The sequence below is a fragment of the Zophobas morio genome, unplaced genomic scaffold (genome assembly GCF_036711695.1).
Source record: "Zophobas morio isolate AGI-343-1 ecotype UQ-CSIRO unplaced genomic scaffold, CSIRO_AGI_Zmor_V1 ptg000023l, whole genome shotgun sequence".
Taxonomy (NCBI): Eukaryota; Metazoa; Arthropoda; class Insecta; order Coleoptera; family Tenebrionidae; genus Zophobas; species Zophobas morio.
This window is the reverse complement of record NW_026972128.1, coordinates 9116925-9135981: the sequence shown is the minus strand read 5'-3', so window position 1 is coordinate 9135981 and position 19057 is coordinate 9116925. Positions and strand designations below refer to the sequence as shown.

The following is a 19057-nucleotide window of genomic DNA, read 5'->3' as shown; positions in this document are numbered from 1 at the left end:
CTTTTTTGCCTCTTTTTAAATAATTGGATTATTATACCTTCTCTCCACTGCCGAGGAAACTCTTTTCCCTTCCAAACTCCATTTACCACTTCCCATATCTTTTCTTTCACTCCTTCTCTCCCGAACATCCACGCTTCGTTCTGGATTCCATCCCCTCCTGGTGCCTTTCCTCCTTTCAGTCTTTCAATCTGTCTTACTATTTCATCTTTTGTTATTTTCGAACCTCTCCACATTTCTTCCGTCGTTGTGATTCCTTTATTTATTTTGCAGCATTTTTCCTCACAACCTCCCAATTCCATAAAGTGTGTTTTCCATTCATGTATTTTGATTTTCCCGCTGACTTGAGTCTTCCTTCTCAGTTCCTTGTTTATATATCTCCATACTTGCTCTTCTGTTTTCAGGGACTTTATTGTCTTCTCTTCTTCTTCTCGTTTTTCTCTTTTTCTTTCTTCCCATTTTCTCCTATAATTCTCTGTTGCTTTTAGGTACTCTTCGTTCCTTCCCTTGTTATTCTTCCATTTTCTTAATTTTTCCTTGCTTTTCTCTTCAACTCACTACATTCTCCGTTCCATCCATTATTCCTCCCTTGCCATATATATATATATATATCTTCCTTTTTCCCGTAGCTTCTACAATTAGGTTGCTCAGTTCCACCATCATAGCTTCTATATCTTCTTTTACTTCGAATTTCTTTTTTTATAGTCTACTTCTGTATCTTTGAATTCCCTCTTCATCCCATATTCTTTTTTCTATTTCTTTTCTTTCGATTCTTCTCTCTTGCCATTCGTGGTCTTACTCTTTTCCTTTGATTGTTATTTCTAGTGGCATGTGGTCTGATTCCACCCTTTCCCCCACTTCGAAACTCTCTATTTCTTCCCACTCCACCTGTTTTTACTTTCTTCATTAGTCCGTTTTTATTATTACTTTCCTTTTCCAATTCTTGCATTTCTTTTCGAATTCCCATTACTATTCCCCGGCTTGCTCTCCCCTTTTTCTTTTCGTTTGTCGCCCCTTGACACTCCCACACATATTCTTGTGGTAGTGTCTCTTCCAATTTCTCCCAGTTTTCTCTTTGTACCCAAGTCTCTACTAGCCCCACAACATCAAATTTTCCTTCGTAGTCCCAGAACTCCTTTTCCTTTTTTCGCAACCCTTGGACATTCCAAAACAGTACCTTCACCCCTTTTTCTCTCTCTTCTTTAATTTTGTAAAAATTTCATTTTTTGAAAATTCTTCTACAAATTTTCAAAAAATGCAGGGTTATAGATCTTGACGATCTAATTCCAAAAATATATCGTGTTTACGGTCACATAGGAATATTTTCGAAATATTCGGAGTGAAATTCGAATTTTTTGAAATTAATAAAAATTGCTATATTTCAAAGTGCGATTCTGGAAAAACGGTTAGAGTTATCGGAGAAATGAGGCCGGAAGTGACTTCTGCGGCCCGAAATCTACAAGAAAATGTAGTCAAAATGTGTTAAATTTCCAAAATCGTCGAAAATGGGTCGAAATTTGCATAAGGAAGAAAATTTCATCTTTGAAAAAGTCGTCTAAAAATTCTGATTTTGATTCCAAAAACATAAAGCATGTTTGGGGCCACGGAGCAATATTTTCGAAATATTCGGAGTGAAATTAGGATCTTTTTGAAATTTTTAAAAATTACGGGATTTCAATACGCGATTCTGGAATAACTTCTGCGGCCTGAGATCTACAAGAAAATGTATTCCTATTTCGTTAAATTTCGAAAATCGTCGAAAATGTGTCGAAATTTGCATGATGAAAAATTAAATTTTTTAAAAAGTCGTCTAAAGATTTTCAAAAAATTCAGGTGTCACGGAGCAATATTATCGGAATAGAAAAAAAAAAATTGAGATTTTTGGGAAATTCACTGATCCGAACAAATGGCTAATTCGAACACACCTTTTCCCCAATTAATTCGGATTATCGAGGTTATACTGTACTCTACTAAACTGCAATTTTAGTACCATGCTGAAGAGCGTAGCTTTATTTATCTCTCCAATAAATTTTGCAACACAGGTTCTATAAATAAAATTATTGCGATTTTTTAATGAACCTGGTAAAAAATTTCAAGAAAATTGGAATAACTTGGCAATATCTCATCGGAATTTCGAAAAGAGACTACGGTTATAATGTATGAAGAGTTTAAGAAGAAACCAATCAGAATTTACAAAAATATATAGCGTATTCGACTTGAAAAAACACCTTAAAAACAGAACACTCTGTATAGTTGCAAATAACTTTATTTATATAGTCTTCAATGAACTATAGGTACGGCTTAAGCGCGCGCTTAGTGACCACCTGTATACAGACTTCTAGAGTCTGACTGTAAGTTTTAGTGTAATGTGATATTTTCAGGTTTCATCGTTTAATTGTGTAATTTCATAACAATGTTTGAATTCATATCTTCATTTGTAATTCATTTTAATAAAATATCATTAATTCTTCGAATTTAAAACGCCAGGGAAAAAAAAATCTACGATTACGAATGAACGAAACTTGACTTATGTAATCGAGTGGTCACAACAGGAGACCAGAAGAAAATGAGTGGTGAAGAGTTTCACCCACTTTGCTGAATAGATTAGTGATTATGGCCAATCCAAGTAATTTTTGTTTTTTTATTGATTTAAAGAATATAAAACTATTTTGATAAGTTGATGATGTTTGATCAGAAAAACATGTCCCGATGCATTACCTATGTACCTATTAATTAGTAAACGAGGAAGCAATTAGTAAATGCAGCGAATTAATTTACCGATTAAAGAAAAAAAAGTTAAATTCTAGGATCACAGGTTTAAACTTAACATATTTATTTGTCCCCACTAAAAAATCCTTGACTATGACAAAATCTTACCCAGAAAATCTCACTTTAAACGTGCAGCATAACATGTTCCTTTACCTGGGGTTTAATAATAATCTTACGTTTCAAATGTTTACGCACCATATCACAAAAATCTTGATGTATGAACTTATTTATTTTATCAGTTATCTCGGAAACGGCACATTTAATTTTTTTAGAACAAGGGCGGCACAATTACATTATAATTATTATTGTTACAATATTAAAATTAACGACTGAATTTTTTATTAAAAAATAGTGTGTAATAATTTTATTTTAGTTATCGTTTATTAATTATTTTTCGCTAAATACATTAACGTTATGTTTGGTGATATCAAACTAGTATATTTACCTCCAAAATTTTTACGACGTCATTTTAAAAAGTTATTTAGTGAACCTTGTGCCAATATTCTAATTTTGCGAGCAGATGGGTTTGTAAAATTTAGGAAAGAGATATACCAGAAACTGTAAATATTCTGAAGAACTCGTATTTCACAAAACCTCGAAAATATCTTAATCTGGGAAATACCACGAATACCTCAATTCCAAACACGATTCAAACAAATTAGTAGCACCGGTATTTTCCCAAGTTACCCAAGTACGTCAAAGATCAAAACGTCCAACTCTTTCAGCTGCGTCTTTCGAAACCTGGGATCATACACTAATGTTGCTCATCCGGTTAGTCATAACTTGATCGAATTCACAGAAATTGTTTGGTAAACAAGTTAATTATTACCCGTTTTGCGTTAATCTCGATTCGTAGCCATTTGCAAAAAGCAAGCTTGTTTCACAAAGCGGAAGCCTTCAAGCAGGGAGTTTTTTACAAAAAATTAATACTGTCATGCAGGTGAATAACACAGGTTTGTAGTGAAACCACCATTACAACAAAACGAGGCAAACTTCAGCCAGTGAAAGGAATAAGTTCAATGTCAGAATTATATAGGAACATTGCAATTAAGTCAGGCATGAGTTATAGGAGTCGGATCAGTTTGTGTCGAACGCTGGCGCGCTTCGTCCGCGTTTAAAATGAACCAGGAATTATGAGGTGGTTTTAAAAATTTTGTGAAATTTTTGTTATTGTGTGGGGGCTTCAAAGTGTAGTGTGTGTGTTTTTTGTTGTAAAACGTACCAGCACCATTACGGAAACGTTTTCAAATACTGGCAGTAATAAACATTAACGTACTTTTTGTTGATTTTGATGTTACATAATTAGATATATTTACACAAAAAAATAAATAGCTCATGTAGACGGTGAAATATTGTGTTTAGAGTTTGAACTATTATAACAAGAGTCACGTTACAGTTTAATAATGAGCGTTTGTACTTTGTAGGACTTTGGTGTGTTTTATTATGTAAATTAATTATGTATGCGCGAAATACGACATTATAGTTTAAGGGAAAGTAAAAATCACTAGGCAAAAGTTTTCATTGATGAGTATCTCATGAGAAAACTAGGTTAATGGGCCGGGGAGAGGTTATTGTCGTATTCCGCCTCCACACATACATGAATTCAGGTTTTTTTGTGCTCTGTGTTTTTGTTATTTCATATAGCCATCTATTTTTTTAACTTTCTAATTGAGATATCTTAATATATATAAATCTCGTGTCACAATGTTGGTCCTCAATGGACTGCTAAACCACTTAACCGATTATAATAAAATTCGCACACCATGTGCAGTTCGATCCAACTTGAGTTATAGGATAGTTTAAATCTCAAATTATAGTCGCAATTTTAATTTATTGCTAATTATTTGTCTGCTATTATTTGACAGTCACAATTATCTGTTAACTCCAAATGATTCTAACAGATGTCGATACCTTTCGACTGGGTTTCTAATATTTAAACGATTATTGCACTCACATGTCACATGATGTCAACTGACCAATCAAACGCGTCAATATTTGTAAATTCAACCAATCAGCATACAATTACGTGATAATTGCACACTGTGCAATTACCACTACCGATAATTATCACTAGCCAGATGTGCCAACTATAAGATAAGCAAGTACCAGTTAATTGCAAAAAAAAACAAGAGGTTACTAACCAAATATTTAATTATGAAACTAAGAATTGTAATTAATTATGGTACAGTTGTAGTAATTTACAGGGGTTTGTGTGCTTGGTGAAGTAGTAACTATATTTTTAGACATTTGTACCAAAGCAGACGGTGCGCAATTTGTGGATTTGTTATTAGACTCTTCCATAGCCGTTGAGTTGGCGCGTAATTTGTCAATCATTTGATAATGATGATCTCCATCGAGCTGAAGGTATGGTTTGATGGAGAAAGTATTGGCATGACCGGTAATCTTTATAAGCTGTTCTTCACCGACTCCCGCTTTTGCAAGTTGCGACACTGCAGTTGACCGTAATGAATGATTACTAATCTTCTTTTTCTTTATGTCGATGCCTATTTCTTCTGCGGCGGTTCTTGTCCATTTCCCCATTTCATTCCTTCCAACGGGTGAATTTTTGAACCATCCTACAGAACTAGGTTCTCTCCATGCAGGATTTGGCGTTAAAAATAAACGATCGGTGGTTATATGTTTACCTCTCTTGCTCAGCATTTTTTTGTAGAGCCTTAAATAATAAAATAATTATTATTTTGTATTTGAAACAGTATTTAATTACCTAACAGGGCAAATTCTAGGATCTGTGGTGTTTGTTGCAAGCCATTTGCTGTCTGTTAATTTATGGCTACCTCCTTGAGCTGTTTTGGAAAAAATACAATTGTATTCTATTCGCCCCGTAGGCAAACCACAATTATCACTTTCTTCCTTAAAATGTTTGATAGTAACGTTAACACCTTCACATCCCCTCCAAGCTAATTCTAATCCAGCCACATAAAAAAACATTTTCTGTAAACCATCTGGCGTGTCTTCGTTATAAATCTTTAGAATCTTGTTGTATTCTTCTAGAGTCAAAATTGAGGAACTAGTTTTGCGTTTTTCCGGTTGTATTTGTAGGTTCCGGCGTTTTGCGTCGCGTGCATTTCTACTACCCTTGAATTCCAGGTCAACAAAAGGATCAAACTTTATACCAAATTTATTGAAATACAGTTCTTGCAACTGCTTTGCCGTTACATTCCACATCGTTTTTATTACTGCTTCTTTGTAGTCATTACCATCGACTTTTTTCATATTGTACCCCCAATCTTTGAGGATGAATGCTAGTTTTTCCGTGGAAGTGTTTCCATCAAAAACATATTTGCGTTCACCGCAAAACTTCTCAAATTGCCTCCAGATTGAATTTCGTGAGTTCTTCGTATTTAGCGGCGTAATGTTTGTAATAGAATCATCAATTTCTTTTGGCGTGTTACGACCAAAACGAAAATTGGACATGGTTTTTTAAACCCACACAAATTTTGCAAAATGGCTGTTCTTATTTACTTGCGTCGCCATAGTATCGCACACCAAACTACTTCGTAAATCATTATAAAATTATTTTTAAAATGTTTGTTCTTGCAATAATCTGTTGAATATATTGCGTGCATCACAATGAAATCGATAATTTTGAACAACAATAATCTCTCATGCTTGTTGCCTAAGAAAAATGCACTCGTGCTAAAGCACTCGTGCGTTTTCAATGCAACAAGCATTCGAGTTATTGTTGCTCAAAATTATCGATAACATTGCGATGCACTTAATATATTATAACTGATTAAATTATTATTGTCAGTCAGATGCCACCGAAAAAATCTAACCTCAACAACGCGAGCAGCAAAGGGTCACGACGCAAACGTGTTGAAAGAGCTCAGCAATTACCAGAACAAATCGAAACAAGAAATGCAGCTGAAAGAATCAGGATTGCAGAAAGTCGTGCACAAGAATCTCAAGAACAGCGTGACGAACGTCGGCAACAGAATATTACGAGAACAAGAGCGGCACGAGAACGAAACATAGCTACAGTACGAATACTAGATCGACAAAGGCAACGGATCAGCCGCTCATTAACACGTGCATCATTCGTTCGGCTTGCCTTTGAATATGCACCAGATATTAACTACTCAGCGCATTCAAAAATTGCTATCGGTGGAATGGATAAAGTATGTCAATATTGTCAGGCATTGAAATTTCGGAATGAAGCAGCCGGCATGTGCTGCGCATCAGGAAAAGTTGTGCTGTCACCTTTACCCGCTCCGCCGGAGCCTTTATTATCCCTTCTTACTGGCAATTCAGATGATTCCAAATTATTTTTGCGTAAGATACGCAAATTTAATTCTTGCTTCCAAATGACGTCATTTGGGGCAACTAAAATTTGCGATCGTGCATCCGATGGACGTAATTTTGAAACTACATTCAAAATTCAAGGCCAGGTCTACCATAAAATCGGATCACTGATGCCAATGCCTGATAACAATCCGAAATTTCTTCAAATTTATTTTATGGGCGATTGTGAAGAGCGCGTGACGACTCGGTGCCTGTATAATTTTATTGAACAAGCAGAGGAAAGAGCAATTGTGATATTATTGGAAAATTTTTTAGAAGATCACAATCAACTAATTCAATTGATCAAAAGAGTTTCGCCACGACTGCAAAATGACAATTATCAAATCGTCATAAAAGCCGACAAAGTACCATTAGGTGAACATGCTGGTAGATTCAACGCTCCAACTGTTGATGAGGTTGCTGTTATCATGGTTGGTGATCCAGTTGACAAGAGATCTATAAAAATTACACGGCGAGACAACACTGTCAGTACGATTTCGGATCTACACCGTTCATATGACGCACTACAATATCCATTGATATTTTGGCAAGGACAAGATGAATATCACCTTAATATCAAACAGTATGATCCAAATACCGGTAAATTTGACAATTATCTATTTACTTTCTTACTAAAGGGTTATAGTAGTAGAAAGTCAAATAAGAATATCACCATATTTTTTTACAAATACCATCTGTGTGAAAAAGCATAGTGGACTCCGTGACTGATGTTCTCTTATTGTTCCTCTTAGATTGTTTACTATAATGTAATATAACAAAAACTTTAGCCACAGCAACGCGTGGCCGGGTCAGCTAGTAATATATTATGTAATAACACCAAAAAAGGCAGAATGTACTTAAACAGACGAATGAGTTCCGGTTTATTTACAAAGTAACAACAGAACTAATGAATAATAGCTTATTTATTCCGAAAAACAGGTATTTTATCGATTATCTCAGGAAGAAAGGATTACGTGAAACAAAATTATTCATCATTTCCTTTTGACGCTTTCCTTCAAAGAAGGCAATGTTTTAATTTTGTTTATCTAGTAAGGTCACGTGTAATCTATATACCTATGTGTGTAATAAAAGTAGAGAACCAATCATACGACCTTAATCTCCTGGGTTGACAGTGGACTCATTTCTTAAACGACTTGTAAAATTGAAGCAGTTTGTTTCTTTTGGAAATTAATTATGTGTAAAATTCATTAGTTAAAAAGTTTTACTTTGTTTGAATGCAGACAATTAACAAAGCAACACCTTACTGTAAATATGAAACTATGTCCTCTCTTATCAGTTACTACGTATTTACTCAAATAGGTCAATAACTAAAAAGTCATAAGCTTATCCGTACTGTTATTTTTTTTTTAAATTTGCTAGTAATGCAATGCAGTATATATAAAATTCAACGTCATTTTAATGGTAATCTATTAAACTATCACATTAAACTGAAATCATATGTCAAAACAAATCACCTAACTGTATGACCTAAAATAGACAACTACTCGACTTTGGAATAGTGATTTATTAAGCAAGTGTGAAAACTAAATCACATTGCCCAAGGCGCGAAAATTGTTCAGCTGAAGAAAGGTCGATGTAGACACCACGCCAAGAGCAAAATGACGAGTTCTAAGCGAGTTTTATACAATGTTTCATGTATCAAAATAGCTTGTGACTTGCGACTGTGAAGTACACTTACCGAATGGTTAATTGTTCATTGTTCGCCATACATTTAATAGTTTCACAATTGTCCTTACAAAGCTGAAAATTAATAATTTTCCATTTTTTTTTTATTTTAAATGAAAACGGCGTTCTTGATGATGCAGAAAAACGATACATGATTAAGATTTTTTGACTTGTGTACAGGGTGAGTCAGCTAAAAAAAAATAATACATTTTCTGTTCTTCGCTAGGGCAACTTTGAGTAAAATTTGATAAAATGTTGGATCAGATTATTCAGAAAGCATAATGAATGAAATAATTTCATGAGTCTCAAAAATAAATGCTTCATTGCATTGATAACAACGTGTTTAGAAAATAAAGCGCAGAAAATGTTTTAAGAAAACATTGTTTTACAAAAACAAATAAAACGTATCAAAAGTAAAAAAATTGCTCGAAGGTTATTTCGACAGAACTTCCCTCGCCCCTGAAATGCAGTAAAACAAATCCCGCTTTTTCGAGACATTATAAAATTTGAATATGCGGATTTAATTTTTTTTATGAGAAGCCTTATAAGTTAAAATAGAGATGTGTATGTAACGTTAAAGTAAAGAAGGATGCTGAGCGTACGTTCCAATTCAGTTTTCCTTTAACAAAGTTTTGTGATGACGTTATCAACATTTTTACAAAGACACGTATATCACTTTGGATAGGTGTAGTGTAATACTAATAATAACAGTATTGAATTCCCAAATTTTCTGGAAAACGGAGTGAGCCGTTTCCGATTTAATCAATAAAATAAATTGATCCTTTCATTATTTTTTATGAGTCACCCTGTATAAGAAATTTTATAACTTTTATTGTAGTGATAAAGTACAAGTATAGACTCATCATATTTTGCACATTTTGGATAAAATTTATTCGGCAAAATTTTGTGATGACATTATCAATTTTTTCGGAAGGGATAAACGAATAAAACTTAAAATATTTACAGGTTTTCAGAGCGTTCGGTTGTGGAGTTTCAAAGTTATGTTACAAAATATTGTTATACAGTTCGACACTTATTCACACACCACAAGTGCATGAGTATCTTATTTTATAAGATTTTAAAAAACTTTTTGTTATAAATTTTGGAGATGACGTCAATATCATTGGTGGTGGGGATGAATAGCCAAATTTTAGTTAGCGTTTAACCATCTACATTGTATTCCTAATTACAAAATTTGACAACAATCGGTCCAGTAGTTTCGGAGATTACTTGTTTAATAAAAGTGGATTCAGACACCCGACAGACAGATGGAAACGGGAGACCCCTTTTTTCGTACTCAAGAGATCATGACACGTCGAGAAAATATGAAAGTGGCAATTCGGCCGATGAACTCGATTACTATACTTCCTTATCTTATGCTCGGGAAGTAAAAATATTGGCAAATGACCTATTTTCTAAGAAAATAAAGGGCGGGTGGGCGGGGCTAATACTTGATAAGATAAGACTGATTTTGCCAAATTACACCCTCTAGAAAAATAAAGGCGATTTTGCTAAATGGTGTTTTTTTTTGCTAAAGGTTTGTCGTTATGGATCTACAATTTAAAAACCATTCTGACTTTCTGATATGTGACTTTTCACTACAGGATGAATATAAGAATGTAGAATTAATTCGAAAATTTTAGAAAAACTGGAAAAGAGGGAAATCGGTCTGCAATTTTCAACTTTAGATGCATCACCGATTTTCAAGATACGACAGGTCTTCGATTCTTTCCACTTTGTAGGGAAAATCCCTGTGTCAAGAGGTTTATAGATATTAATAGGAGTGTCTTAACAATTTGGTACTTGCAATCCCTAATTATGAAACTTGAGATCTGATCAGAACCTGATATCATACCTGGTTTTAGTCTTTGACAAAATCAATCTTATCTTAGCACTTGCTAAGATATGATTGATTTTGTATATATATATACTTATTAGTCCTGCCCACCCGCCCTTTATTTTCTTCGAGAGTATGCCATTTGCCAATATCAGTTTTTTCTTAGTAAGTACTAGCCCCGCCCACCCGCCCTTTATTTTTTCAGAGTAGGTGATTTGCCAAAATCAGTCTTATCTTAGCAAATAGTAAAAGTGTAAAGTTTACAGCGTATTTTTTTGTCAATTTTATAGTAAAATTAAAATTCATATCAATAAAAAAAAAAGGACAATTTTATTTTTATTATTATTTTGCTTTCTATTAATTATTTCATGTTAATTTATATTTATCAACAAAATTCCATTCACATAGGTTCATAAATAAAAAAGTTATTCGAGGTCTCCCGTTTTAGCCAACTCACCCTGTACATTTTTTTTACTTGCCTGGAAAAATAAATATACAGGGCGAGTATTTAGGGGCGCAGTTAATTATTATTAAAGATGAAAAAAAGTCGTGCACTTTATTATTTTAGACTGAACCTACAGACTGTTTAGCTTTTAGCATATATTTTATATATTTTTTTAATAGAAAATCGTATATATTTTTAAATAATCTTATTAATCTCTTGCGAGGTTTTATGTTTTCAATGTAACGTTGTCCCATTATTCCATTTTTCTTGAATGTCTACTTCCCGAGCATAAGGTAAGGAAATACGGATAGGGTCGTTGGGACGAATGTCTACTTTCATGTTTTCTCGACGTTTCATGATCCCTAGAGTACGAAAAAATAGGTTTCGTGTTTCCGTGTCTGTCGTCTGTGTCGATTTTTCTTAGACAAATAATCTCCAAATTGTGGGACCAATTCTTGAGAAATTTTATGTGTATTGTAAACCTATTGTGTAGATGGTAAAACGCTAACCAAAATGTGTCTAATTATCTCCACCAACAATGTGAGATAGCATCCCCTCAAAATTTGTACATTAAACATTATTTAAATTTTGTAAAAATTATATACTCCTACGCTTGTGGTTTATGAATACGAATTAAGTTTTAAATTTTACTCACAATTGCTTCATAAAAATGTTTATACAATATTCGCTACATGTTTTATACAATCGATATTTAAATGCATCGTAGCCGAGTCCGTTCAAGCGCTGAGTTTGAATGAGTTGTGTATGCGTGAGTTCGAATCCCATCCTCGTTATACTATTGCCATTTTTTTTTTAAATCCTTCCATTGCCAAAAATTTCAAAAAAATAATAATAACCTAGCAATGTCGCGTCGAAATTCCTAAAACAAACTGTTGTTATAAAGAATAGTAAGAGGTCAATCAGGAAATCAAAAAGTGTATAGGTATATCATTTGAAAAAACTAAGTTGCCTGTTACACCTTAGAAACAGAACACTCTGTATCGTTGAAAATAATTTTAATATATGGTCTTTAAAGAACAATTTTATTATTTGACTTTTTTTCTATTTCAAGCGCCTTCTTAGTAACATAAACAGGTTTTTACAGTAATGGCAAAAAAATGTTTAGAATCTTTAACAGGGAAATTAAATAAATAATTATAAATAATTATGGACGACAACAAAATTCAACACAATGAGCGCTTCATTAAAAATATAAGTTATATATTATATAATTGAGTAAACTCTGATGATGAAAGTAGCCACTTCCGAAACGTTGCGCTAAAAAAAGTGTTTTCATTCCAAAAGCAACTGAAAATTTGTTGAAATAAATAAAGAAAAATACAACAAAAAATTAAAAATTGCGTTATAATTTTTGTGAAATCTGATGAGCAATGGAGCTATGTTTAATGAGTCGTATAAATACTGATAAATATTTGGGACAAATTTTCATAGCAAGTAGTGCATAAATAATACTTAGATACAATTAAATATGCTCTTTGAACAGCGTAAACTAAAATTATTGTCAACAATGGTTTTTTTTTTGAGTCGCAAGATACATACAACTTGGTCTTTTTAACAGAATAGCCTATATATTATGACATTCCCTGATTGGTCCGTACTTTGGCTTAACAACTTTTTCTTTGGAATTCTGTATTGCCGAGTTACTCTACTTTTAGACATTCGGTGAATGACTACTTTCATGTTTTATAGACGTTTCATGGCTCATAGAATACGAAAACATAACCAACATTTGGTTAATCACCCCTCCAACACTTTGATGATGTCCTCTCATTTTTTTTTAATAAACGCTATTTAAATTTTATAAAATAGCATATTGTTGTACTTATAGTTTATGAACCCGACTTATGTTTTTACCCCAGGCATCCAAATAACCCGAAGGTCGTGTGTTCGAACCATTCATTGGGCTTTTTTTCAATATATTTTTTTTTTATTTAAGCAACAAGCGGTTTAATTTTGAAAGAAGGAGCAAGAAATTCTGTATAGATAACTTAGACCAGTTTTTTAACAATGCAAAGATGGAACTATCTGAAAATTGTGTACATTTTAAAATTTGTTAATAAACACTATCAACTTTATTGTTATTACAATGAAGCGATATCTTAATTTATCTTATCAATTTATCTATCCATATTGTGAAGCATTGTAATGTTGAAAGAAGAAAATTAAAATAACTTAGGGATGCTATATCTAAGTTAATAAATTGTGTGGTACGACCAGAGAACTTCTTCACCTGAAAATAATTTTAGTTTGTCATTTAAAAAAAAGGGTACCATTTTAGTACTTTTTTTATTTTTAATAAATACACACTGTATAAGGAGAAGGAAAGAGCTGTAACTGTCACAAAACCAAAAAATTATAATTATTAAAAAAAACACTAAAATTTCGTGGCAACTTTTGAAATAAGCATATATCTTTCTGAGAAATGTATGGATTCTAAAGATTTCAATTTAATAAATTTTGGGAAATTGTAAGACCAACGTTAATTAAATGCGTCACTACTTCGTTTGTGTTTGTCCGAAAACCAAACAAAATTTGAGTAAGTGTCAAGCCGCACTTAGCGGTTGTAAAGTTTGTTTTTCTCAGGTAAATATAATTATTCATTGCTGTGAAAGTAACACTATGACGTTATTGGAAAGTCTTCATCAATTAATGAGTAAAAAAGTTCGCGTGTATATTTTTTCCGAAAATCTAGTTTTTTTAGAAAATTCCAAATTACGGCCAGCGGTTTCCCAGGTAGAATTTAATGTGCGTGTTATGAAAGTGGGTTTTTTTTTGAAACCTTAACAAATAAGACGTTCGTTCTTCATTTTTGGCACTAAAGACGAGTCAAAACAATGTCCAATAAGTTTCCAATTTTCAAACGTATGACGTTTTATTAGAATGAACAATATAAATAGTTCAAACTACTCGTAAGCATTACCACCGACAATAAATAGGCATTAAACAAACCGGAACTCGTAAACGATATGTCCGTTTAATTTTTTTGTTGTTGAACAAGCGCGCATAAAATAAAATTTATTCTTTCCCTGAAATTACATCAACGTAAAACATTATTGTGCATTACTATTGTATTAATAGAAACAAATCATTGCAACTCTCGACGCCACAACATCTTTATTTGTCTTAACTTTAACATCGCATAAAATTTAATGAACACATTTATTTGTTCCCGCAGCCAAAAAATGTAAATCTCGGGAAAAATATAACAATAAATCTCCTTGTCTCATGACGTATCTGTATCCATAATTCAAGTGCGCATTTTATTGTTTTCGTTAAATTACTGATATCAAGATCTAATTTAAAGACCCTCCATATAATAATAAAGCAAGATAAATGATTTTAATGATAGTTTAAGACAGTTTAAGACGTTTATACATAATGGGTCGCGTCAACAATTTATGTTTACCCAAGCCACACGGTGTTTAGCATTTATTGTAAAATTACTGCTAATAGCAACAAATTAAATTCAAACTCTGCTGCACTGCCAGTAAAAAACCGATAAGACCGCAATTAGAAATAGGTTGTTCAAGGTAATGTGCTGGTGTGTTTTACAAGCAATATGTCTTTGTAGGAAAATGTGTTCGTTTGTTTTATAAAATGACATCTATTGTAAAATGGACTATTACGATGTATCAACTTTATCGTCATATCTGTTAATCACCTGCTTTATTATTTTCAAGTGATACGTAGAAAATACAGAGAATTATGAGGTTGTAGTGACTTGAGGTGGTATTTGTGAGACAGAATGTGCAAATGTCTTCAGCAGTAAGTGTTAATTTTTTTCTGCAGTTATAATTTGTAAGAATGTTTTCTATTTTAACTTACCACGCTTCCGTTACACTTTACTCCGTGAAATAAATTAGATAAGACACTTGTCAACATTTTTTTGAAATGTGTAGCATTAGTACGTGACCTTAGGAATTATAGACATTTTAGTGTTTTGTTACATAATGTGCAAAATATTAAATGAATTTGTTGTGTCGTATAATTTTAAATCTCGTAATCTTTTAAATAGTTTTATTTAGTGGCAGTGCTTATTTCAGGTTTAAGTGTTAGGATTAAAGTAATGCAATACTACTATTATTTACATATTACACAAGTCAGTCGACAACTTTTGTTAAGTGAAAACATAGAACTTGTCTATCTTGAAACCAGTGTCTGCTTAGAATAATTAAAACAACATAAAATGGGGTTGCAGTTAAATGCATAATCGTTCAGTTAGGACTTTTACGCAATGCATTTTCATGATCATTGTGAGAAAAGTGTTCTTTACACTCATAACATTTTTAACACCCAAAAACTGTTTTTTGTTACACTGAAGTTTTTTTTACATATTTGGATTTGCCACTAATATTAAAAAAAGTTGTATCTAAAAAATTATTGCTCAATCACTTTCAAAGATGGAAATATTTGCATGTTTTTTATTTTAACATATCTGGTACAGAAGTAGAAATAACTACCGGACTGATTTTAATCAAATTTTATCTGAATTTTAGGAATATTATGTAGATGGTAAAACGCTGACCAGAATATGTCTAATCATCCCCCCAATAATGTTATGATATCCCCTCATCATTTTGCATCGTAACAGTTATCTATAAATTCTTTTGTACCCGTGGTTTATGAATTTGCTTTGCTTTTATCACAGTTAATTTACAAAAAAATGTTGTGCAATATTTTCCACGTAACTCATACAGCTGATATCACGTTTGTGCATCAACTGCTTCGTAGTGGAGTGGGACTGCGTTATCAATGTTATCATAAAATAAATAAAATTTTATAATTTTTCGAAAAACTGAATTTTTTCGATTATATTTAAGGTACGAGGGAAGTGCTGTCTAAATAACCTTAGACTAACTTTTTATCAATGTTTTTACAATTGTGAGGTTATCGGTTTATCTTTTAATCTCCTATAAACTTAATCTCAAATTAAAACCGGAAATTTAAAAAATGTCTATCGATCCCGCGACAACGTACTCCAAATTATATGCCAGTATTTTGCAATTTTTTTTTAGATAATCAAAATTTAAAAATAAAATATGTAGACAAATCTTTTCTTCGTATTCATATTTAATAGATTTTTTATTTTCATTATGATGTACTGAAAATATAAAAAAAACTGTGAAATTTTAGAATATTTGTATATCATCCCTGTAACAAGTTGAGTTTTGCTTTTTTCCTATGAGCAGAAAAAAATGTCTTTTCCAGACTAAGTGGAATTCAATTTGTTTGTCATCCTCGGTTTGAACTCGCTTAAGTTTACAATTTAAAATTACTTTCAATTAATGTTCAGAATTTTTTTTTAAGCAAAAACCAAAACTGCTTCTTTTGTGGAATCTTTTATATACTTCTGATAGCTCAAATTAATTTTTTAAAGCAAATCCATATTTGTTGTTGAAATGCCTACGATCCTACGATAGACAGAAATTAAAAATCGTCTATTTCATATTCCATAAATTGTGAAATTCCAGTAAAACATGAAATTGCACGTTAGACAAAAATAAATTCCAATAAAATTAGTGTCAAAAAAACGTATCTAGAAAAAAATGTAATAAAATGGAAAAATATCAGTTTGCAAATGGAATGTTTTGAACACATAAGACGATGCATTATTAAATTTTTATGTCTTTCCGCTTAGCGAATTTTGCAATATAGTTTTTTTTTTTTTAAATCCCAGTTGTTTTAAAAAATTCCAGACGATAATAATAATCCACACGTTCGTATATATGGAGTCTTCTGAAAAAAAATACAGTTTTGGTGTGTTATTTTTAAATGAAACGCCAGTAAAATGAAATAACTTGGAGCTATTACCTAAATGAGTAATTTTTTTTTTTTTCGATATACCGGAAACGAGTGATCTTCCATCACTTTGTCCTTGACACACTCCATCATGTAAGTGTTTTTAAAATTTATTAAACAATAAAGCCTGTAATTTATTGCGTGATTAGTAATTTTATTCAGGATGAGCTTAGATCTGTGTAAACTTTGTTTAAATACATCAACGAAATTTGATATTATTACCTTACTTGTTGCCAAAGATAATAAATCGACATGTTTAAGATTACTTTTACGTCAGTATAAAGGTGCCACTTTAGATTGTTTGAGATGTGATTCATCACGATTTTCTCAAAGAATATTACATGTCTGAGAGAATGTGATTTAAAGGTTTATTATTATTTCATGATTGTTGAATACGTATTTGTTTGATCTGTAAACGTCGACAGTTTTTAAAACATTATATTTATTTAAATTTGAAAACAAAAAATGTGTTTCTCATCTTCATGAATAAAAATAAAGAAAAGTTTTAAAACTAGTTGCTGTTTACATTGTCCATCCTAGTCAGCTCCAGTGAACAGAAAAATCATTACACGCCTCTAGCTATTATTCTTTTATCATGCGAATTTTTGCATGTCTAACCTTGGGAAAATCATCATCAAATTAACTTCCGCTGTAAAACGAAGTTAATTAACATTTAATTGTAAGTTTACCATTATGTTTACCTCCAAAAACAACGAGTATTTTTCTTATTAATTACCAAAACGGATGGTGAAACAAAAGGAACTGTGACTAATTAGAAAACCATTGATGACAACACTAATTGCTGTGTAATTTCCCAGTTCCAGTTCTACGAAGTATGTTAACAAAGTGGAATGCCGATTTTTGTTAATTATTCACGTTTTTATATTATTATTGACTGAGAAACCTTACAAAAAATGTGTCACTCGTATTTTTGATCTGCAAAGTCACCAATTCAATAAATTTCCAAAGACCTTATCCATAACGTTTCCAATGTTGTAATATGTTTTGCTCTACATTATTTATGCATACCAATGGGTGTAGCTTGAGGTCGTCATCATTTGTGCTTTTACCTTGCGTTTATGAGGTTGTTCCATTTCATTTCGATGCGGGTCAAGTGAAACGCACTTTTCTGTTTCAGTTGCCTGGAAACATGCTATTGGCATCTCATAGAAAAGCGCTTTTGTTACGACGAAAGCATAGCACTGTACGAGGTCCCAGAAAAAGAAGAAAAAAACAACAACTGCTTCGATAACTTGGCATTTTATGATAGCGTATCTGTGATAGCCGGACGAGCCATTGTAACGATAGATCCTCTACCTGAGGAGAAACCCATAGTTCAACAACCCACGAGAAAACTGCGCTGGCAAAACGAAGTAAGGAACAGGATTATACCACAAGAAATAACCAGGGCGATTCCCAGAATTTCAGAAAGTTGCGAGGAAGACTACGGGAATCATGCTGAAAAGAGGAAGTCCGACAGCGACACGGAAGAGGTAAAAACGAATCTAGATCTTACTTTTTTCTATTTGTTTTGTTTTCTAGAAAAAACTAACGCAAGCCCCGAAACCCGAACCTGACACGCCTGATCTTCCTGACAAGCCAAAATTAGAAACCCTTAAACCTGAGAATCTCGAGCCTGAGGTCGAAATTCGGCGCAAGTCTCTCAAGGACAGACGAATGTCAAAGAGTCTTTACTTAAAAATCGATCAACCGAAGGAGATACCCATAATCAGGCAGCAGTCCATGCCCAAGTTCTATCTGGATACTCCCGATGATCAAGCGTCTACTTCGATGTTTAGAACACCCAGTGCTGCTTTAACGAGTCCGGTGCCTAAATCTTCTGCTTTTGTGTACGATTTGTACTCTGTGGTGCAAATGGAGCGTGCGAGAGTGCAGAATATGGGCGGTCACGTTCCAATACATCGAAAAGAATCCGACAGGTCGTCCAGACTTTTACAAATTAGGGATAAAATTAAACTGAGGAGGGTGAAGAGCAGTCTGGGGACTTCAATCACTAATCTTCCTCATAGCCATCAACATATTTAGGAAATTTTATTTTATTTTATTATTTAGTCTGATGATGTAAATACGTAGTTATAATAATAAATGACTACTACTAACACTCAAAAAGAGACAACTATTCTGATCGATTTTAAATTAGAGTCGTTAGTTGTAGTAAATAATAATTCTCAAGTGAAGGA

General features: G+C 32.7%; 1 protein-coding gene across 6 annotated transcripts; it reads left to right on the top strand.

The window, feature by feature from the left end:
• Positions 1 to 3825: 3825 nt before the first annotated feature.
• On the top strand, positions 3826 to 19049 carry LOC135134654 (uncharacterized). Of its 6 annotated transcripts, none has more exons than XM_064063387.1 (4): positions 3917 to 4023; positions 14629 to 14822; positions 17995 to 18349; positions 18399 to 19049. In XM_064063387.1, the coding sequence occupies exons 2-4, from the start codon at positions 14803 to 14805 to the stop codon at positions 18900 to 18902; spliced, it is 879 nt and encodes a 292-aa protein (XP_063919457.1). In that variant the 5' UTR covers positions 3917 to 4023; positions 14629 to 14802; the 3' UTR covers positions 18903 to 19049. The 6 variants fall into 6 exon arrangements, with proteins under 6 accessions (XP_063919459.1, XP_063919455.1, XP_063919457.1 ...); XM_064063386.1 differs by lacking the exon at positions 3917 to 4023 and adding an exon at positions 14401 to 14577; XM_064063389.1 differs by lacking the exons at positions 3917 to 4023; positions 14629 to 14822 and adding an exon at positions 3826 to 3904.
• Positions 19050 to 19057: the final 8 nt, after the last annotated feature.

Bases quoted from the DNA above. Each gene is read 5' to 3' on its own strand.
- LOC135134654 (XM_064063385.1), top strand. From the start codon at position 6,543: ATGCCACCGAAAAAATCTAACCTCAACAACGCGAGCAGCAAAGGGTCA.